Below are 24,388 nucleotides of genomic sequence, written 5' to 3'. Positions count from 1 at the left end.
AACCACAAGTAGTTGGTTTGGTTCAGAGGTCCCCTCTAGAAGGGACCCCTGATTGCAGGGAATAATAAATCGGACACTGAAATCAGTGCAGGTTTAATATTCTTAGATGTTTGATGCCAAACATTGCAGGATTCAGTAAAGCCATTATAGTGCTTGGAAACTCATAATGACCAGTTTCCAGACCATATACTCAGGATGCCTTTACTAGGCACTTATAATATCTAAGAGTGTCCTTGGGTATTATAGGGAATTGTCTGCTCATGCAGATAGGTTGGAGGTATAAGGCACCCTGCCTTAAGGGTGACTTACCCAGACCTCAGGCTGTGCTGGGCAGGCATGGCACACAGGGATGAGTGCCATGTCAACTCTTCACTTTTAGCTGCACCACAACACGCAGACTGCAATGGCAGTGGTGCTTGTTTGCAGTGAGAGGTCGCTGAAGGTGGTAAAATACTTGATGCAGGCCTCAGATGCCTTTCCCTGGCTACCATGTCCTTGGTACCATAGGTACTCCTTACAAGGGGCTCCCAGGTAGGCCAGACTTGTGCCAATTGTGAAAACATTGGTAAAGGTTAGGGAAAGAACACAGGCCCTGGATTTCTGATTGGCAGGGACCCAGGGTTCACTCTACCAAAGGGCATCAGAAACCTGGCAACAAGTGTGTGTGTGTGTGGGGGGGGGGGTTACTGCAACAGAAACCCACTTACTTACAATTTGAAAATAATGCTTAAATGGAATACAGTGCCTCATCTGGTGTTTCCTCAAGGTTATTCGTAGAAGAATTAGAAGACAAACAAACTGAGGTTTTGTGACAAGATCAACGTTCTTCATTAGTTTAACAGGATGAGGAGTGGATCGCATCTTCATCTCAGTCCAGCTCTAGGGATCAGTAGACCCCCAAAAGCACACTCTTGGCTTAGTTGTGTTTCGAGCAATTCCAAGGGCTCAATCATCAATCCCAACACTCACGCTAAGGGCATCCCCCTCACTCCTCTGTACTGAACTGATGCCCGAAAGTGATTCAGCTTCAAAAAGCAGGTAAAGCATAAAATAAGGTTTAACAGCAAAATCGAGGTCAACCACATATTGGAGGATTAACACAAACTCTTACCGGACTCAAAAATAATGAAAACCATCTTCAAGCAGTGAACTCAAACCAACCTTGAAATGAGAACTACTCTCTGAAGTATGACTCTTCGTACAATCCAAAATAGATATCCCAGCCCCTGCTACTGGTTTTGATGCAAAAACAGAGTAACCTGCCTTGTCAAATTAACATAAAAAATGCTTCAGCCCCTAAACTTATAAAATGTTCTTGGTTTCCAAAACACAAGGTTGCCACTATCTGAGCTGATGAAAGCTCACACACTGATGTTAGATAAAACCCAATACCTATCAAACATATGAATGATTTACTAATTTAGCCCCAGCTATAAACCAACCATCTTGAGGTGGAAAAAATCAAAAGCTGACCTTTTGAACATGCATTTTCAGAGCACTATCCTCATCACCACCAGCAACCACTGGACACTAGTTCAAGTAAGAACAAGAGTACAACCACATTAGGCTGAGCGAGATTACACATGGTTTAGGAGTCTCCTTAGGGTGACACATCAGCATACCGTAGTGTCATACAAGGGGCACATTCACAGTATGGCTTCATCATGCAGATGAAGGATAAAGAGAGAATTTTCCTGGTCTAGAGTGTTTCATACATGGAACATCCAAAAGGTACCTTCCAAATCTAAAGACTTGCATAAGTTCTGGCTCTTTGAACTTCCAAAAAAAGTGTGAAGTCAAAAGCTATCACTTTTCAGGTGGGGAAAAAATACAAGGCTGATTCCTCCTTCATCCCCAACCCTAAGTATCTGCTCTACATTTGGTTTCATATCATACCCGACTAACTAGCCGCGCACAAAGCATCCAAACAAGCACCTTTGAAATTTCCCACTTTGAAATGACCTATACGAAGCAGTCATTCCTTTTCTGTAGGAAGAAAACTTCATGGGTTGTTGGACCTTACTGATGTGTACTTCCACATTCAGGTGCATCCAGTTCACTGTCAGTACTTCAGGTTTGTGGGTCAGAGTTCTACCTTTTGCATGGAGTAGGCACCTAGAATTGTTTTTAAAGTCTTGCATTTATGGGGGCACATCTGCACCAACAACGAATTTATGCATCTTCATACCTTGTTAAATTACTTGTGAAGCGGAATTTTAGCGATATCTGTCACAACCACATTATTCATCCAGTTGGGCTATTGCCCAACCTAAGCCTCACAGTTAATGCAAATAAACCACATTTTCATCTTCTAACAAGTGCAACATTTTCATGGAGTGAACCTGTTCTACACTGTCGACAATGGAAAATGTCCAAACATTTGCTCCAAGCTACCACACCCACAGTTCATGCACAATGCACTATGTATGAATTGATCAGGGATTTTTGCTTACATTTTTCTGTCTCTCCCACTCCTACCTTTTGTGGTTTAGAGGCTGAGGTAAACATCCTTCACTCCCATCTTAATATCGCCAACCTGGGCATTTCAACCATGGTACACCACCTTACTCAAACTCTAGTTCTCCACGAGAAGCGCCCAAACAGAACAAACTTCTCACACACCATGGCACACTCAGACATCCCAGCCTTCACCAGGTCAACCTTGCTATTTGGCTCCTGAGATATTAGTTTTGTTACCTCAACCTACCGGAAGAATGTATGTCTTTTCTCATGGAGGCCCCCTACCAGAGCCTGCTACACAACCAAAAGGAATTGGTTTGTCCACTACTGTCTCCTAAACAATCCTCTCACAGCAGGTGTACAGGGCATTGTTTGTTACCCCTTTCACCTACAATGGTCATGCCTCTCCTACCCTTCATTCGAAGGCTGCCATAGCCACCTGCTTACTGAATAGACAACATATTTTATTGTTCAAAATACCAGTCATAAGAATTTCATGGAAGGCCTCAAACCGATTATCCCACCCTGGGCGCCTACTCCTCTGGTGTGGAATCTTAATATAGTTCTCATGAGCCCTCCTTTTAAACCACTACACTCCTGCCCACTGCAATTCCTTTCCTGGAAGTTGACTTTCCTTATAACCAACACTACCCTCTGACGAGTCCGTGAGATACATTCTCTTACCTTCTAAGAGCCTTAATTTCAAGTCCATCAAGATAGAGTGGTTCTCAAAACCAAGCCCACATTTCTCCCTAAGGTAGAGTCCTGTTTTCACCTTACTCAGACAGTCGAGTCTTTCTTCCACGCCTAAAGACCGTAGTAAAATATGCTCTACACACTTTAGATGTCAAGAGTGCGCTAATGTACTATATTGACAGAAAATAACCCTCCCGTAAGACACAACAGCTGTTTGAGTCCCATTCCAAGCCGCACAAAGGGCGTGCCATTTCAAATGGAGTTGTGACACTTTGACTGTTCAAGTACATGCATACTTGCAATGCTAAAGCTAGAAGAAGCCTGACCGGGCCACCAGACCTCATTCCACTTGAATTAAAGGGGAATGTGTGGCTTTCTTGGGTAACATAGCCCTGACATCTAAAAAGCTAGTTACCAAACACTACTGTGTGGATGTCCTGGTCATAGAGCACGTTAATGTGGGCCAGGCTGTCCTTTATATACTTTCCAGTCTTCTGCAACATCCCCAGGCTAAGCCACCTCTTTTAAAAGGACCACTTTACAGTATATGCACAGCATGTGTATCTACAGTCCCACGAACGGAAAATGTTACTTTCTGTTCTTGGCATATAGTGCTGTAGATTTACATGGGCCCGCCCTCCTTCCCGATCACCAGTGGATGTTGCAGATATTTTTTCCTTTTGTTATCTTTAATACATTGCTATGCATGATTATACTTACTGTTTCTCTATGCTCAATCTACAATCTCGCCCATTGTTCGGTAAAACACAATGTTCGAGGCATATGGGCTGCAGATGGTACATTATGAATAGATCGCCATCTGGTGTTGGGCTCGGATGATTGCACTTTGTTTTTCTCTTGGAGAGTCTTTTGTATCTTGGTGACTCCTCCCTTGGTTGGTAGTGCGCATGGGCATCGGCTCCATCCTTAGATTGTTTTTTTCCGCCATCGGGTTCGGATGAGGATCGAGACGCTCCAGATCAACTTCAGAAGAAAGTGATTTATCGGCGCGTATTCCCTTTCCAATTCGACGGTATTGTTATCGAACGCGTTCATTTCCATTCCGACGCGTTGCAAATTCAAAATCGAAGAGAAAAACTTGGATCTACGTCGAAGAACAGGAGGCCTTTCTCGACGCAGTCAAGCCCGGAGTCCATGGAAAGGACTCCATTCAAAAAATGTCCAACGTGTGGTGCTAAGTTCCCACACAAGGACCTACACGAGGTGTGCAACCTCTGTCTATCGCCTGAACACGAATCCAGGGACTGCGAAGCCTGTGCAGCATTCTCCTCCAAGCTAACGATTAGAAATCGTCGAGCTCGAAGACACGAGGTTTCCAGAATGCAGGCGGAGGCGATCCCGGAGCTGTTCGGAGACGAGCAAATCGAGGAAGAAGAGGACCAGTCGGGGTCGGAAGGGGACCAGTCGGAGGTCGAAGAACTCATCGAGCAACAAACCGTGAGTGACGACGTCCCCTTACCGAAAAACCGACCCCGTGCGTTAACGACCCCGCCCTCGGGCCCGGTCAAACCGCAGAAAAAAGTTTCCGACGCCCCGCCCTCGGGCCCGGCAACGAAACCGAAACTGAAACCGAAACACTCGGACTCCCACCATGTCGGATCCGAGAAAAGGGCGACATCGACTTCGGCACCGAGGCAACAAACAAGGGAAAGCTCGGTATCGAAACATTCCATGTCGAAACATAAATATGATTTATCGCCCAAAAGACACTCGATACCCAGAAAGTCGGAATCGAGCAGACATTCGGTGTCGAAAACAACAAGATCTGACGATCGAAAACAAAAACAGCTCTCGGAACCAGGATCTTCGGTACCGATTCAGGAGCAACAGACAGATCCCAAACAAAAGATCTTGTTTATTGATCCACAAACTGGGAAAGTGGTCACGAAGAAGAGAAAGAGTGAACAGTCAGAAGATAAACCTCTTCCTTCAAAAAAGAGAACAATGGGGACAAATATAACTCCTCCTGCTTCTCCTCGACCTAGAGTCACACCCTCTTCTCCTATTCCTCACAATAGGCCAAATATTCCTACACCCTCCACACCAAGACCAGCTACACCTCAGTCAGATGAGGAGGACCCATGGGAAAATTATGATGTAGGGTCAGATGAGGACAACGACCCAGAGCTATATCCCTCAAAGCCTTCACCACCTGATGATAACACAGGTTTTGTGCAGCTCATTAATAGGGCAGCAAAATATCACAAACTAGATATGCATACAGAACCTCAAATAGAGGATTTCTTGTTAGAGACTCTACCTAATGCACAGAGAACATCAGGTACTCTTCCTATGTTGAAGGGTCTTCTTAGTCACACAGAGGAAATATTCGAAAACCCAGTGAGAGCCAGGGTGTTAAACCCAAGAATTGATAAAAAATACAAAGCGGCTCCAAAGGACCCAATATTTATTAAAGGGCATGTACCTCTAGACTCGCTGGTGGTCTCAAACGCTCGTAAAAGAGCAAATTCATTATCTACAGGAGAGGCTCCTCCACCAGATAAAGAATCAAAGTTAATAGATGCATCAGGCAAAAGAGTAGCATCACAGGCAGCGAATAGCTGGCGTATAGCCAATACACAAGCACTACTCGCACGTTACGACAGGGCACATTATGATGAGTTAGAAAAACTTCTCACACATCTCCCAAAAGAACATCAGAAGAAGGCAGATCAATTAATACAGGAAGGTAAAATAATAACCAATACTTCCATTAAATGTGCATTAGACGCAGCAGACACTGCAGCAAGATCTATTAACACCAGTGTCATGCTAAGAAGGCATGCATGGCTTAGAATCTCAGGATTCAAACAAGAAGTACAAACAGCCCTACTGAACAAACCATTTGATCAGAAGACACTGTTTGGTTCAAGCACAGACAAGACCTTAGAAAAAATGAAGAAAGATACAGAAACGGCTAAGTCAATGGGAGCATTGCAACAGCCAACACACAGAGGTTCCTTTCGTAGATCCACCTATAGAGGGGGCTCAAAGAATACAGGAACGAATCAGCAATCCACCTCTTTCACACCAACATCACCCAGAGGTAATTCAAGAGGCAGTTACAGAGGTAACAACAATAAGGGTAGAGGCCGCGGAAATAATAACAACCGCAACGCCTCAACACCAAAACAGTGACTTCATAGAACTCCCCCCAGACCACATAACACCGGTCGGGGGACGTCTATCACAGTTCCTACCTGTCTGGGAGAACATCACATCAGACAAGTGGGTGAGACAAATTATCCAACATGGTTATTGCCTAGAACTCACAGCTACCCCACCAAACATCCCCCCAAACAGCGTCCAATGAGTCAAGATCATCTGACATTGTTAAGAGAAGAAGTTCTAGCACTTCTACAAAAGCATGCAATAGAGAAGGTTCCAAAAGATCAACAAGGAACAGGAGTATACTCTCTATACTTCCTGATCCCCAAAAAGGAAGGGTCCCTAAGACCAATATTAGACCTCAGACCTCTCAATGCTTACATAAATTCGGAGCATTTCCACATGGTCACGCTCCAACAAGTACTCCCTTTACTGAAGAAAGGGGACTTTCTTTCTACACTGGATCTAAAAGACGCTTACTTTCATATCCCAATTCACAAAGCCCACAGGAAATACCTAAGGTTTGTGTTAGAAGGACAACACTATCAGTTCAAAGTCCTTCCCTTCGGTGTCACAACAGCACCAAGAGTTTTCACAAAATGCCTAGCTGTGGTGGCAGCACACCTAAGAAGACAACAAATACATGTCTTCCCATACTTGGACGACTGGCTAATAAAGGCCAAGTCAAAAGAAGAATGTCTTCACAACACACAGAAGACAATTCAATTGCTGCACCACCTAGGGTTCACGGTGAACTACAAAAAATCACACCTGCAACCAAACCAGATTCAGCAATACCTGGGGGCTACAGTAGACACAGAAAAGGCAATAGCATACCCCAACCCAATCAGAGTACAGACAATGGTCGGGTTAATACAAAGATTTCAACCACAACACTCACTACCAGCACGAGTGTTTATGCAACTATTAGGCATGATGTCCTCCTGCATACTGCTAATACCACATGCCAGACTACAAATGCGCCCACTACAAGAGTGTCTAGCGACACAGTGGAATCAGGCTCAAGGTCAGATTACAGATCTGGTGTTGGTAAACGACCGGACGTATCGCTCTCTGAAGTGGTGGAACACAGAAAACATTTCCAAGGGACGGTCGTTCCTAGAGCCAATTCCACAAGTGATAATAACAGCGGACGCATCGCTCTCCGGATGGGGAGCGCACATGGACAGATACACAGTGCAGGGGAAGTGGAGTGTGCAGCAAAAGAAACTGCACATCAACTACCTAGAACTATTAGCAATATTTCTAGCACTAAAAGCTTTCCAAATGCAAATAACAAGCAAAGCAGTCCTGATCAGAACAGACAACATGACTGCAATGTATTATATTCAAAAACAGGGGGGGACACACTCTCTCCAACTGTCCAGACTAGCACAGGACATATGGAGATGGGCCATTCCTCAAAAGATCTACCTGTTAGCGGAACACCTACCAGGAGTTCAAAATCAGATAGCAGACATCCTAAGCAGACAGTCAGAACAAGTACACGAATGGGAGCTGCACGACCAAATACTACAGCCATTCTTCCAAAAATGGGGGCAACCAGAGATAGATCTGTTTGCCAATCAGAACGCAAAATGCAAAAACTTCGCATCCAGGTACCCACACCACCGGTCCCAGGGCAATGCACTGTGGATAAATTGGTCCAACAAATTTGCTTACGCAATCCCTCCTCTACCACTAATTCCGTTACTGGTTCGGAAACTGCAGCAACACTCAATGACAATGATACTAGTGGCACCCACGTGGGCAAGACAGCCGTGGTTCACCACGCTGCTACAACTCTCACAAGTACCACATCAAAAGCTAAGATTATTACCCATGCATCTTACACAGAGCCATGGAGAAATAATGCACCCAGATCCCAAACAACTGAACCTAGCGATCTGGCTCCTGAAGTCATAGAGTTTGGGTATTTAGATTTACCACCAGAATGCATGGAAATCATTAAACAAGCAAGACGTCCTACCACCAGAGCATGTATGCAGCAAAATGGAAGAGGTTTGCTATACACTGTAACAGTAAGCACATCAACCCTCTGGACGCATCCACTAAACAAATCATTTGCTATTTACTACACTTACAGCAATGTAACCTAGCATATACCTCTATCAGAGTTCATCTCGCAGCCATAGCGGCGTACCTACAAAACAGACAACATCTTTCACTGTTTAAAGTACCAGCAATTAAAGCTTTCATGGAAGGACTCAAAAGAGTCATTCCACCAAGAAGACCACCTTCCCCAGTCTGGAATCTCAACATAGTGCTTACCAGACTAATGGGGCCACCCTTTGAACCTATGCATAGGTGTGAAATACAATTCCTCACATGGAAGGTGGCCTTCCTCATAGCTATCACGTCACTTAGAAGAGTAAGTGAACTGCAGGCTTTTACGATTCAAGAACCATTTATGCAGCTACACCAAAATAAAGTGGTTCTTAGAACAAACCCAAAATTCTTACCGAAGGTTATTTCAGCATTCCACATCAATCAGTCAGTGGAATTACCGGTTTTCTTTCCAAAACCACAAACAGTAGCAGAAAGAGCCCTACATACATTGGATGTTAGAAGGGCCATATTGTACTATATAGAAAGAACACAAACTTTCAGAAAGACAAAACAGCTATTTGTTGCGTTTTCTCCTACACATAAAGGCAATCCCATCTCCAAAGCGGGCATTGCCAGATGGATTGTAAAATGCATTCAAATATGCTACTTAAAGGCAAAGAGAACATTAACTGTTCCTCCTAGAGCTCACTCTACACGTAAACTAGGAGCATCTATGGCATTTTTGGGAAACATTCCACTAGATGACATATGCAAAGCAGCTACCTGGGTTACACCGCACACCTTCACAAAACACTATTGTGTAGATGTGCGCACAACACAACAAGCTAGAGTGGGACAAGCAGTATTAAAAACATTGTTTCAGACAGTTGCAACAGCCACGGGCGACCACCGCTAGGGAGAGAACTGCTGTATAGTCTATTCATAATGTACCATCTGCAGCCCATATGCCTCGAACGGAATATGCTACTTACCAGTATGCATCTGTTCTTGGCATAGAGGGCTGCAGAGTGGTACATGCCCTCCCAGCCTCCCCGGAAACCTGTGTCTGTTCCAACATTATCTTATTTAGATACACTTACATGGGCACTCTTATCTGTATTCTACTATACTACTCCATCTAACCCTACTATGGCAAAACAATCTAAGGATGGAGCCGATGCCCATGCGCACTACCAACCAAGGGAGGAGTCACCAAGATACAAAAGACTCTCCAAGAGAAAAACAAAGTGCAATCATCCGAGCCCAACACCAGATGGCGATCTATTCATAATGTACCACTCTGCAGCCCTCTATGCCAAGAACAGATGCATACTGGTAAGTAGCATATTCCTTAACAATGTAGCTGATGCCCATGCACAATACAGCTAATAGGTGGAGTCACTAGGTCCCGACACTCAAAAATTTATTTCAAAGAAAAAAGTTGTGACGTCCAAGCCTAGCACTAGATGGCGGAAGTATGCACAGCATGTGCATCTATAGCACTACATGCCATGAACAAATGCCTACAGGGTAAATAACATTTCCTACTTACCTGCTACCACACTTGGTTTGCACATTGTAGTATTGTAGATTCACATGTGAGCCACCCACCTCCCCAAGAATCCCCCAGATCATGCTACTGTTGCTTCCTTTCATACCCAACACAAACATGCACAGCATGTGAATCTATAGCACTACATGCCATGAACAAATGCCTACAGAGTAAATAACATTTCCTACTCACTTGCTGTGAGAAGTTGGCCTGATATGTGATGTCCACTATTCTAGTGGGCACCCTGTATCAGTCCAAACAACCCTTATGGTGATGGTTGTAAAGTCAACCTTATAGACCAGCTATCCTAGAGGTAGCATGGACAAAGCAGTCTTGGGCTAAAACTTCAGAGGGCATGTAAAGCCAGCTGTTTTACCATATGTAACCCCTTGAATACCAAATGAAAGGACACCACACAGGATATATATAAAATATATATGGATTTATTTCTAAACAACCCCTCTGAGCTCTTTGAGATCAGAGGCACAAGCACATAACAAGATACTTAATTATCATACAACAAGTTGCACAATATACAGTAGCACTCTAGGGGCACGTCAAACCATATACTAAAATAGTGGTAAAAGAACCACTTCACAAGGAAAGGCCTAGGGCCTGGGGAATCGCTGGGGCTACACTGTACTACCAAAGGATAGGAAGTAGGAGGCCCACGGGAGGCATGTGCAGTGTCTTTACACACAAGCAGGTTACCATAGAGTTAGAATGGGAACGAAAGAATTGGAAACTAGTTCTTTTAGGTCCCTTCCGGATGGACTAGGAGAAAACTACTTGAAAGTTAGACACTAGGATAGTTAATACCCACAGGAGCACCGGAGTACTCGCGTTACCTCACCCACAGGAAGCGGGTGCATAGGTGTCAGTGTCGGGTTTCGTCGCTGAATCCTATTGAGCCTAGGAGAAAGATGCTGCAGGCGACCAGGAGAGAAGTGTCCGGTTGGATCCAAGGGCGGATCAAGGAAGAAGAGTACCTGAAAGCAGAGGGGACAGAGTCTGGGTCACTAGCCTGTGATCAGGAAGGAACCAGGCGATGTCGCGAAGCAATCAGGTGATGTCATGAAGCTTTTCTCTGCAGCCACGTGGAACACGAGGTGTCGACGACTAACAGGAGTCAGGCACGGACTGTCCCACGAAGGCTGTCGGCGGTGTCGGCTTCCGGATTGGAGTCAACAAATCTTGGCTAAGGCAACCCATGCAGGAATCGAAGATGGCTTAATCAGACCAGCAAGGTCTGATGGGCTGCTCCTTTTCAGGGGAGCAAGGGCCAGTCTGGAGCAACCAGACCAGCAGTGTAGATTGAAGATTTCGTCGTTACAGAGGCCACTAGCCAACGGGCAAGTGACCGGACAGACACGTCGAGCAGGAAAATGCAAAAGGGCCCCACGCAGCACTCGTCGAGTGTGGAGGGATGATCTTTTGTGCAGATGATGCTCGGGGCTGGGGCTTCTCAATCCCCAATGCACAACTTCGAGGGTGCCTCAGAAGTTGCACGGAAAGCAATTCTCTGGCTTTCCAAAATGGCCGGTCCCACGTCTCACGTCGCCTCCACGGGTCTCAGCTTTGCTGTGGCTGTGGATCAGGCTGAAGGAAGTCTGGAAGTCCAGGTCTTGTCAGGCTCTGTGTTCGGGCTCCGGCGGGAGCGACGACAAAGCAAACCATTGATCGCTTGATGGTGCCTGCTTGTGCAGGGTGGTCATTCCTTGATCCCAAGGGAGATTCTTCAGTCTTCTATCTTCAAGTAGAACGATGATGGTCCAGAGTTTCGTTTCAAGTTTCAGTCAGGATTAATCTAAAGTCTTGGGATTCAGCTCCTACATATATACCAAATCTAGGGGCTGGATTACCTGTTAGGTCCCTCCTATGGGTGGGACAAGGGAAGGGGCTGGTTACACCCCTTTCCCTTTGTCCAGTTTCGCCCCAGCACCAATTTGAACTGGACTATGCATGGGACACCTTGTGTGCCCCAGGCAGTGTCTCATTTCTTTCAGCCTCCCCTGCCCCAATACACTAGAGCCTGTCTGGGGTGGTGCTAGCACCTCCCAAGACAGGAAACCTATTGTCCAAGCCTCCCTCGCTGGAAGGACTCCCAGCAGCAGGAGGTCAGACTTGTGTCTGTGGCAGCAGCATCCATTTTGTGATGCTGAGGCTCTGGTTAACTTTAACCGTGATTATTAGGAACAACATGTCTTCTTCCTCTAGAAGGGTGGAATGCTACCCCCGTTGCCAGAACTGGCGAGGGGGTAGTATTCCAAAGCGTATGACACCTTACACGCCATGTTTTGATAAAGCCAAACCAGAGTTAGCATTTAACCGCGAGGTTCATAATGCACTTAATAGTATATGGTATGGCTATATCCTAGAACAGCTATAAGGACATGGTTCCAAAAGCTGCAGACAGGCTCAGCTCATGCTAGAGCCTCATCTCACATAAAACCAAGCACTCTGCCTCCAGGATTGTTAAGGCCTGCCATAGGAGTGACTTATAGGTGTATATGTGTCTATATATAAGGTTAGATATAGGAATACTATATCTAAGCAAGGGGTGACTACACGACCTTGCCCCAGCTGAGTGATCAGCCAGTTGTGTCAATATGAGTGGCCATCCAGGGGTGGCATAATACATGCTGCAGCCCCTTGTAGGCCTTGGATGTACCTATGCCCTGGGTACCTATAGTACACTGTACAGGGGCTTATAAGGTGACCCAATACCCAATTGGAGATGTACCTAAAGTACATGGAGTCCATTTTAAAGAGAGAGCAGATAGCCTTGGGCCCTGATTAGCAGGAACCCAGGCCAACTAAGTCGAAAACCAGCTAAACACTAGGCAAAAAATCTGGGGTAACCATAGTCCGGTATCCACCTTCCTAGACCTGCTACCACACTTGATTTGCACATTGTAGTATTGCAGATTCACATGTGTGCCACCCACCTCCCCAAGAATCCCCCACATCATGCTACTGTTGCTTCCTTTCGTACCCAACACAAACATGCTTCATAGTTGCTGGACATTGTATGCATAATATATGGTGAAATGCACTTTCCCTCGCACATTGCACGTTTAAAGGACAGGATCACAAGTCCTACTTCGCACACAAGAAAACAAAAGATAGCACTGAAGAAAAACAACTTGCAGGGGTTAGCGCCCAGCACTAGATCGCAGGAAAGTCCACAGCATGTGATCTACAACATTGCAACCTGCAAACCGAAAGTTGCAGGTAAGTAATGTTTCAATATCTCTGCCATTTGTACAATCTGTATTTTATAAGGATTGTTAAAATAGTTTAAGTGCCAGGAATGTTTTCTACATTTATAGATCTGCCTCTGCTTGCAAGATATGAGAGCAGTCTTTTTAATCAGCATTGGCGTATAGAAGTGTCTTAACACCCCAGTGATATATAGAAGAGATACATAATTTCCCTGGCATCAATACAGTCATCCGAATTCATAAATCCAGAAACACTCTTTAAAATGATTGTGAGTATTTTTTTTAAAGTTGGAAGCTCTCATGATGGAGCAGCAAGGCTCCTCTGCTTACATTTTTTGTGCATTCATGGCTCCCAGTTATATCCTCTGAGAAATCTCTGCAACTTCTGACCTTTTCCCATTCTTGGTCTGCAGACCTTGGTGATCTTCAGCCCCTGTTTTGTATGCCCATCTGAATTTTCTGTCTTTCTAGGAGAAAGAGAGCTTGTGATCCCTGCACTGACACATTTTAGTTTCTGTCATTTACCTTGCAGCTGAAGCGGATCTCGGCCAAAGATGCCCTGGCACATCCATATCTGGATGAAGGGCGCCTGCGCTACCATACTTGCATGTGCAACTGCTGCTTCTCCATTGCCACTGGACGCGTCTACACTAGCGACTTTGAGCCCAGCGCCAGCCCCAAGTTTGATGACTCATATGAGAAGAACCTCACCTCGGTCTGGCAGGTGAAAGGTCAGTAATTGACAAGTTTTGAGTGCACTGTTGGGTGGGAAAGGGGACTTTCAGTTCAGTTAGTGTGTTCTTTTCACATATAAGGTTTAGCTGTGCTTCTGGGAATGCTAGCATCTAAGCTTCTTGGTTAATTACCTTCAGCTCCAGGAAGGGTACATTGCATGCACTCAATGAGAACTGCAACTGAAAAATTATTAGGCTACCCCACCCATACATTTTTAGCTGGAGAGCAGCAATGTCCCTGCTGGATGAAGTGAGAATACCACTTGGAGGTCTGTTGCACTGGCCCCTATTTGTCAGTGTGAGCTTCGGCTGGAGAATAAAACCTGATGTAAACAAGGACTTTCTTTGCAGCAAAAGGCACAAATCTCTGCAACGGTTATGGTGAGTTTATTATTTAGTATTAAACAACAAAAGAGTGACTCGGAGACAACTAAAGAGTAATTTCTCTAAACATAGAGAGAAAACGCACAAAAAGTGTTTTTTAAAAGAACCCTCACTCACCGACCTGGTCAGTGACATGCTTCATCATAGGGTTCCACCAGAGAAGCCCAATGCTTCCACGCCTCACTTACAGCGGAGCAGGATGTTAGATGCGTGTGTGCATAGGTAGTGAGATGTGAAAGTGATGATTAAAAAGTGTTTGGGACTGGCCCGTCCAATCATTTATTAAAGGCTACCCAAATACTAATGAAAACGTGAAATGGATGCAAGCCAGTCCTATAAAGTGGCTGGTGGCATCCAGAATTTATGTTAAGAGGTGGTCAACATGTTTCTGCTTAAACGTGCTATTAGCAAAGCATTAGTCAGGACCCAGAAAAAAATCCAGAACAAAATCCCACGGCAGTGTGCACACGCTAAGGCGCACCCTAACCGGTGGAATATTGCAACAGAAGGTACAACTCACGGTATACCCAGTGGTCTTGCGTTGTTTCAGAGACCCTTAAGTTAATTGCAACCTGTAAGAGAAAAACATTCTGTCATTGTGTCCCAACCTCAATCTAGTTAAGTACAATTACAAGTTTGGATAAACACTGCAGAAGTGAATAATCTCTTTAAACCAATATTGAATATATATTATTGTAGCAATTACATTTATTCTGTAAAATTGTGGAAGAAACACATCTGAACTTGACAGGATGTGTCTATAAATGTGACAGCAGCAATGGTTCAGTTGCCTTTGCTTTTTCTTTAAATATTTATTTAAAGCGCGTTGTGGTTCAATGTTTCATTAAAGCGCATCGTGGTTGTTAGGTCTTTCTAAGTACCTACGATCGCAAAGAATGTGGACTGACAGCTCAAAAAGGGGATTAAAATTACGCATGCTTTATGGGATTCTCAAAATACACCATTTGACCCCCAGGTGGGAATGTTGATAGTCAAACTGGTGAAAAGCATGCGTCTAACTTTTGCAAAGATAGCGGAGAAAATGGCTTACTTGGACTCGTCTAGAAACTTGTTTCATGGAGCTCACGGGGAGGTAGGACGGACATTTGGGTATCTAAAACAAACGAAAAATACTCGTAAACACAAGCACTCTGGAATTTTTAACACTAATGCGCCCGATGTGTGAAGCACTTACTTCCCGTTTTGTCAGATCCTAGCCATACACCTAGTCTGGTCCGTCCCGGTCTGAATGTTAACAATGGGGCAGACCTCCGTGCTAAAAAATGGGCACCCCTGTGACGTCACAACTTCGAAAACTCGTGACGTGAGTACGTAACCTGAAACGCGGGGACGACACTCATCTAAACAACTAAAGCGTCGCCCAGTATTGAAAAGTTATGAACTTTATTAGTCACAAAAAACAGGTACATTGGTTGTGATTGTAAAAAAAACCAAATGGAACAGTGAATTCTTAGGCTCTTTTATGCATTCCAAAGATCAAGTTTAAACATTTAATTTTCAATATTGTCCTAAAAAGGAGGGGTCATCGCAAAACGATTACTAAATTTTTGCAAGGTTGTAACAGCTTTATTCAAGAACGAAGATTGAGAGGGGGCATGTGGTGAGCCTTGACCCGTACTGAGTAACCACGCTACACTTATCACTAGATATTAGCTAATGCACCTCATCTAAAACATTCGTCATGATATTATATGAATACCAGTCCCTATATCTTTTTTAGTAGAATACTTAACAAAAGGCAGGTCAATTCTATCCTTACCGCACTACTTGTTGTATTAGATGACTATCTTTCTGCCTATCTATTTTTTGTGTGTGTATTGCACCCAATCCTTAGGTCAGAGACAGATAGTATGATATGATGTATGAGCATTTAGAGGATAAGGGAGGGTATATTAAGAACATTATAAAAAGTTTCTGTTCGATGCATAAAGCATACAGCAAATTACGCGGCATTAAACCGCACAAAATCACTCCAAAGCGCATTTCCTGAACCACCCTGATGTAATCTCAACGGGCCAGTACGGTACCTTATGGGATATTGTCATTCAAACCTACACGATGGGTTGCCATACGGTAAATCCACCTCTGCTCCTTTTCAAAGAGGCATTGTTGTGTGCTGGCACCAGGAGGTAGGTGTTCAATCACTGTCCAACTTAAATCATTCGTGGTATGATGTTGAAGCAGGAAATGGTCAGTTAATTTTATGCTGTTCTTTTTGCACCGAGTATTACTGCGATGCTCGCATATTCGTTGTTTTATTTTCCGGGTGGTCATCCCCACATATCTCAGTCCACAGGGGCAGGTGATTAGGTAGACCACGAGGGTGGTGTTGCAGTTCCGGTGGGACTTTTGATACCAAAGTTTTCCTTGTTCAAGGTTCAGTTGTTTCGAGGGAGTGGTTAAGTGGCACACGCTGGACGCATCTAACATCCCGCTGTAAGTCAGGCGTGGAAGCATTTGGCTTCTCTGGTGGAACCCTATGATGAAGCATGTCACCGACCAGGTCGGTGAGTGAGGGTTCTTTTAAAAAACACTTTTTGTGCCTTTTCTCTTTAATTGTTTAGAGCAATTACTCTTTAGTTGTTTAATACTAATTTACAGGGGGTACAAGAGTGCCTTGCTTCCCTTTCTCTTGTTGTTTATAGGAGTTTAATATCCTCTTCGCCGCTAATGACAAGGGTAACTCGTCATGGAGTTTCCATTGATTTCAATGGAAATTACATTGAAGTTCCAGCAGAAGCATAGCATCCAAGTGGATATTTAGCTCGGACGAGTGTTAATTCTTGCCTTAAATTGGAAAAGACCCAGTGTACATATCCATGGATTTAATTTGGAGAATATTTCAACAAATTCATGATGGTTCCCTTGTTGGAAAGCTTAAGCTCAATACACAGAGCTATGGTGTCAAGTCAGTTATAAAGGCTGTAGGACTGATTCCATAGGTCTAATCTGTTTAAAATGAAAATTTACAGTAAACGCCTGTAGATCTTATTATAATAAGTAACAGATCTTTAATGTAGGGGTTGTACAGATCTTTAATGTAGGGGTTGTTTTTGCTTCATGTTAAAACCTGCAGACATATGTTGTTACATGTAGTCTCACCGGTTACTTTAGCAGGCAAGGATTTGGGTGTGGATTTGATAATACCTCAGGTTTGTAGAATTACACTGCAGTAATTGTTAGAATCTCCTTAGAAGGCTTTACAGGCCATTAATGAACTTGAAAACAAGACCGCCACCTCCTGATATGTTTAATTTTATTTGTTAGCAATCATTTTCTTGCCAACAAGTTTTCATTTTTCTACTTTTGTTTTACCTTATCTTCCCTATGTTGAGTTTGTGTGTATAATTGTAGTTATGTAAGTGGAATAACACTAGAATGTATATGTGGGTTGATGAATGGATGCATGAGTTAAAAGATGTATGACAAAGCATGTATGGCACCTTACAGTGACTAAAAAGGCACCTTCACTTATAAGCCAGACGTATTGACATTGGTAGTGCTAGTTTAATGCTGCCTTGCTTGTATGCTTTTATGTGATTGCCTCTGTCTTCCCACTCTCATTCCGCTATTTTTCAGGGATTGTCATTCATAGTTCTGAGCACAGCTTCCCCACCCACATGCAGTACCACGAAATATTAAAAAGTGTCTGTCATAACAGTGAAAATAAATGTGCACCAATACCATGTTAAGAGCCAATACACTAATCAAGGCATATTTAGACACTGTTGACTGTGCATAGGTCAAATTAATCACCACACTACAGGAAAATTGACGAGAAAAATACTTTCTACTGTCTCGTAGATTGCATGTTAAAAAGAAAAAGTTCCTAGCTGTCGTAAAGGAAAGTTTCAATTCTATTAAGGACTTGTAGTCAATGAGCCCTTGGGAAAAGAAAATATTTAATCCAATAAGGGCACTGCATGTCCTTATAACAATCCTGTAGGCTCTCTATTCCTCCTCTTTCTTCCTGCAAACAGAGCGGTCTTCTTCGAAAGTCACTCCTGCTTATTGGATTCTGCCCCTCCGAAAGAAAGGATAGGGTAAAATCTCTAGTGACCGATGGTCCAGATGCAATCTTTTAACACCTTCCCTGCTGGGTACATTCCCCCGCTGTGCTGGGGGAAGGGGGGCGCGCACAGCCCCCCGTGCTCATGACGAGCTCTGCTAGTCATGCAGCATAGTGCTCGTGTGCTCATGACGAACTGAGCTCGTCATGACCACACCCGTTCCTTTAGTACGCTCACACAGCAGGGGAATTTGCCCAGCGTGGGAGCGTTCTAGACGAGCTCAGCTCGTCATGAGCACACGAGAACCGTGGCTCATGGCGAGCTCAGAGCATTGAAGGAATTAAGCAACATAATGGAAATATATACTGAAACGTATCTCATAAGACAAGTCATAACGAGTCCACATATCCAAGAATTACGTACAATTCCATTACCCAAGTGCATAGAAAGTTTCATTCTCTGTTGAGTGAGCCTCCTAACCGCATTAGAGGTTTGGGTGGGCTAATTCTTGCCTCCGCGTCCTTAATAGAATTGAAACTTTCCGTTACGATAGCTAGGGAATTTTTAACTCTGTCAGGACCCGGAGGCGAGGATTTGGCTAGTTTAAAGCTTTTCCACCTCTAGTGCAGCCATATTCGGGACTGGTTTAAAGTAACACCTTTTAAAGGAAGCCGCCAGGAAGTTTACGACATAGACATGGTCTGCCTCCAAGGATCCACTTGTCTCTAGAGACATCAACCCAACCATCTAGAACAGGCAGAACAGTATATTTTATTTGTGTTGTCTGCCCAGGCTTCAGCGAGGGATTGAAGGATTGGAAAGTTCCAGCAGAGCTGGACACCAGATTAGAGATCTCCAGACGGGGGTGATCACCATCAGATCCACGTTTTTGTCTTCGGACTTGGGTGGATAAGCCCATTATCTTTGCAAAGGATGGAAAAACATACTTCATCTCCGTGTCCCAATCCTGGAGAAATGTTTGACACTGCATTGGGGTCCGGTCGCCAACTGCAATATCTGTCCAACTGGAAGTCCGACAGAGGCAAAAAGATGTATGTAAAATGTATGTAGAAGGGGCACCACTTGTCCTAAAGCTGCTCAAACGCCCTCGAATTTAGCCTCCAAAGGCTGACATCCTTCCAATTTGGGGAATGTCAATCCGCTACCTGGTTAAACCTTCCCTGGAGGTGCTATACCGACACCGATATCTGGTTGGTCAGGCAATATTTCCACATGGATTGCACCAGTACCGTCAGTCTTTGACCTTGTCCCTCCAGGTGATTGACATAGCGCTCTGCCGCCACATTGTCCATTTTGTGAAGGACAGAACACTGAGCCTTACCCTTGATCCAACATTTGATCGCAAAAGAACCTGCCATTATTTCCAGGCGGTTTATATGTAAGGTTTGTTCTGCAGCAGTCCATTTTCCGTCTGTGGCAAATTCTCTGCAGCGAGCTCCCCAACCCAAGCCGCTGGCATACAATTCTGTCACCTGATCGGGTTGGGAGCACAAAATCGCCTGGCCATTCGAGGCTTCCATATGGGCAACACACCATTGCAGCTCCTCCTTCGCCTCCACTAAGACCAGAACCTATTGGGAGTATGTAAGACCCCTTTGAAGATGGGAAATATTCAGGTGTTGAAGTGCCTGATATTGGATGGGGCCTGGAAAGATGGGCTGAATGGAGCAGGAAAGAAGTGCCACAATTCATGCTGACTTAGAGAAATCTGTGGTTTGGGTAGCGTTGATAGAGTCCATTAGGAAACACATGAACTGCAGAGATTGGGATTGGCATAGTGAGGATTCCTCCTTGATCACCATTCCGAGAGATTCCAGTAGCTCGATAGTCATCTGCAAATGCCCAATCAAGCATACTGGTCATTGGTTCATGATTAGGGTGAGAAATGGGGTTCTGTTGCCGTACCCCGTAACTGTGTGCCTAGGTTTTGATGCAACTTTTGAGTGTTGAGTACTGGGTACCTGCCAGGGAAGCCATAGCTGGGAACTTGACAACTCAAGTTCAACAGCACAATGATGGCTTTACTGAACCCAAGAGTGTTTGGTACCAAATTACTCCTTTCAATTAACCCACACTGATGCCAGTATGTGATTGATTGAACCAGGTACCCTGAGGTGCCCCCTGAAAACCTACTGACCCTGGTGTGGTCATTGAGTGGCTTTAGGTATCCTGCCCCACACAGACTGGTTTCTGGATCCCTGGGTGGAGAGCCCCTGCTCTTTGGGACCAGAAATAATGCACATCTCGAGCAGAAGGGTCACATCTCTTCCCCTAAGATGGGCACAGTGTTTGAAGGGGAAGCTTCAAAAGGTCTACAGCAAATGGCAGCCCCCGGTTTACACCCCCACTTTGGGCAGGAAAACCAGTGGGAAACCTTAAAAAGATTAGTTTCAAGGACAGAGGGAGCCTCCTAAATACTAGATTTAGGGGGCTTTTTGAATGAGTAACAAGTAGGGCCAATGGGCTTATCACCTGGGGTGACTACACCCTCTATTATGTCACCCTCCTCAAGTTGGAGGTGACTGAAAAGTATGCTTAACTTTGCTTCCTCAACCTGAGGGGTGAAGCTGGCAAAGGTGGGCACACCTCCTAGTTACCTGCGACCCAAGAAGAAGAATGAAGAAGATGCTGTGCAGTGAAGGTGAAGAGGATGACTGACTTGATTCCAGCCCTGGTAACCTGTCTCCAGCTTCCAAGACCCTGCAAGAAGACACTAGCCCTGCAACCGATGATTTACAGAAACTCAAGGAAGACTGTCTGAACTTTAAAAAAGACCAGAACTCCAGACGACAGTGGTTCTGTCCCTAATAACCCAACACACGAGACTCCGGTGCCCTGCGGATCCACAAGTCCTGCCCCCTCTGCAACCAATGCCTATGACCATGTCCAGGTGGCCCTCTGACCCAGAACCGGTTCGCCAGTGATCCTGGCCTCAAGTCTAGAGTTTGTTGACCCCTCCTGGACTCCAGGATGATGCTTGCTGCCTGAATCCAGAGGCATCCCCTGATCGCGCCCGGCTCTGGTAAGAAGACTGTCTCAAAGCATCCCTGCATCCGAAGCTCCTGCGCCTTGGTGAGCTGAATCGACTGTGCCCCTATGACCCTCATCATCTCTACCTACCTCTGCTGCTCTGTACACTTTTGGGAAACCCCTGGACTCTGTGCACGGTATAACCACCTAGTGGCATATAGAGCCAGCTTCTTGCAATCGGGATATTGTCGAGGTAGACAATCAATCACGCACCTCGAGCTCTCAAGTGTTTGATTGGCATTCGCAATACCTTGGTGAAAATGCATGGAGCGGACAATAGACCGGAAGGGAGGCAATTCTAATTACTGTGAGCTACACCGAAATTGCAGGAAAACGTATGAGGTGGAAACCTGGATATCGCCAGATAGGCGTCCTTCAGGTCTAGGTTTACCATCCAGTCGGCCACTTGCAGTAGGTTCCTGAGAAGATGGATAACCCTCCATCTTGAAATGGCAGTAAAGGAGCCACATGTTTTATATTCTTTTTATATTGATAACCGGACGCTGACCTCCGTTCACCTTTTCCACCAGGAAAAGGTTGCTGTAAAAACCCTTGGGGTGCAGGATAGTTGGGACAATTTTGCCCTTTTCGAAGAGCTGCAAGATTTCCTGCTCCACCAAGTCTGACTGCTCCTCTGAAAAAAAACGGGGTTTTGGCTTGTGTGGTTGAAAGGGAACACCATAGAATTCTATATGAAAAACGTTTACGGTGTGGGGGACCGACGCGTCTGATGAAAGAAGCTCCCAGTCTTGCAAAAAAATGTACTAACTGGACCCCAAACTTCAACCCCTCTTAGCTCTGCACTCTCACCTTAGTAATTACCTAAGGCGCCTTTGCCCCTGGAACCACCTTTGGTGCCGCGGCGATGGGCATAGGTCCTCGTAGGTTAGAAGTTTCCAAATTTCGTGGAGTTGTGCCATTGTCCGCAGCGGGAGTCCAGCTTTCTGGCGAAGGCTTTAGGAAAAGCATGGCTGGTTGAGGGCCCCCTGCTACAGCAGGACTCCAAAATATATTCTAAATCACCATGGCCATTTCCCCGAAGTCTCAGAAATACACATACATTCAACAGTTGGGCCCATTACACTGCACACTTTCTCTGTTCATTTAATTCGGCTTCACAGATTTGGCCAACGAACCAGAAGTCCTACTATAACATTGGCGGAGTGTCTAAACCTATTTAACTATTTTTATTTACACCTGCAATTTACCATGGTTTCATTTTAAACACCATTTTATTCAGACACACCACCATAATGGCAATGGATCTGCTAGAACGAAAACTATGCGTAGGAAAAACCAAAGACCAGCTTTTACTTCTCCATTTATCTAATTTTTATTCAAAGCAAACTTTTAGTATGTCCGACATTTATGCATTTCTTTATTTATTTATTCAATAAGAATCTTTAACTTTATTTTCAAAAATGATCATTTATTTTAAAGCGCAGAAATAGACATTTATTTTAAAGTTCAGTAAAGTTTAGCAAAGAACAGATAGTTCCAAGTTCATTCTCTCCTAACATCCCTAGCTAACCCCCTCATCTCATCCTAACAGACGTGCAAAGAAAAACAAAATAAAACAGAAGTTCTTACATCCAAGAAATCGATCTTCATTCCGGCAGCATCTCCAGAGGGAATTGGAAGAGCGACCCCTTCTAAGCAAAATCAGGGGTTTTATACACTATTTTCTAGCTTAGTCTATCTAAAAAGTAACTAACATCACCAATTTGAGTTCTGATTGAACAAATTTGAGGTAGATGAGCACTTCCTCATCATTACAGTATGTTTTTCACGATGAATCAGCAGAAAAATAAAGGGGCTTTGTTTAGGACAGTTTGTGGCCTAGGCGTTTACTTCACTTGAAACATAGGGAAAAGTTCTCAGGCTCTGAGCATTACATCGTCCATGCTTGGCACCCATCCTAGGTTCCGGGGCAAGGCGCCCTTGAACCTCCCATCCAAGCACAGTCCGCTCACTCGCGCTTGCATGATTTTAGATGCACATGCGCAGACCAATAATTGCTCGCAGTGAATCAGTGGCCATTTTCGTACTAGGCCTCACAGGCCACATTTTGGAACTATCATAGAAACAAACACAAATTCATGTTAATTATGGTAATGAAACCCTTCTGTTTACCTCCGACCATTCTAATATTTCCCTATTAGTTGTTACCTAGCAAATAAGCCACATAAATGCGCTTTATACTTGCATATCCAGCGACTTTTTGGCACAAAACGTTTACAATAAGCACATTTAAATTGCGTTTGTTTATAATTAAGCTGTGAATTAATTCACATCACAATAACACATATTCGCTAATGTTATGGCATCATGCAAGCAAGATTAGTGTTACCATATATTCATGTATGCTTATTACTCTAAGGTTGGTTATTCAAGCACATCACACCATTAGTGAATGTTAACGATATGGAACATTGATTTCGATAGGGGTATACAACATTTTGCTGTTACCACCTCGCTCCATCATTTCCCTCATCTGGTGATCCTATCACCAAACATCTCTCAAAAGTTTGGAAAAACTAGTATCCTTCTCCTTTATTTCTTTAAAAATCTTTTCTCTGACTTCTTCCATCTTTATTTCATTCTTTTCTCTTACTTTTCTTTCTTGAATTGTCTTTTTATTGATTTTCTAAAATCTCTTCTACTGTTGCATATACAACATAGTCTTATCAGAAAAATCACTATTACTATAATTATTGGTATTAGTATTTTACCTACTATTGAACTACCTATTTCCTGAAACCAATGCTTAATTGCTGTAAGACTTCTACCTAATTTCTCAAGAACACCTTCAACCTCCAATGGTTCAATCTCTTTATGTAAATTTGTAATGTTTGTAATATACCTTTCTAAATTTTGACTTTTATCTGGAATAGAAGTACAACAATGTTGCACTTTAAATATTCCACAGACTCCTCCCTCTTTTGCTAAAATTATATCAAGGGCAAGTTGATTTTGCATTACCATTGCTCTCATGGCAACCATTTCAGTATCAACCATCAGGAAACCTCCTGCAGTATCTGTTGACAATCGATCAAC

At 44.1% G+C, this 24,388-nt stretch overlaps 1 protein-coding gene across 1 annotated transcript in view; it reads left to right on the top strand.

Moving 5' to 3' along the window:
• Positions 1-24,388, top strand: part of LOC147703736 (serine/threonine-protein kinase NLK2-like) — a 373,675-nt gene that overhangs the window by 286,040 nt on the left and 63,247 nt on the right. The window contains exon 9 of the mRNA XM_086932073.1: positions 13,664-13,862. Within this exon, the coding sequence (XP_086788199.1) occupies positions 13,664-13,862 (199 nt within the window). The remainder of the gene's footprint in view (positions 1-13,663; positions 13,863-24,388) is intronic.

This window comes from Lissotriton vulgaris, chromosome 7, assembly GCF_964263255.1.
Source record: "Lissotriton vulgaris chromosome 7, aLisVul1.2, whole genome shotgun sequence".
NCBI lineage: Eukaryota > Metazoa > Chordata > Amphibia > Caudata > Salamandridae > Lissotriton > Lissotriton vulgaris.
Note: the sequence above shows the minus strand (reverse complement) of the source record. Positions and strands in the feature narration are given on the sequence as shown.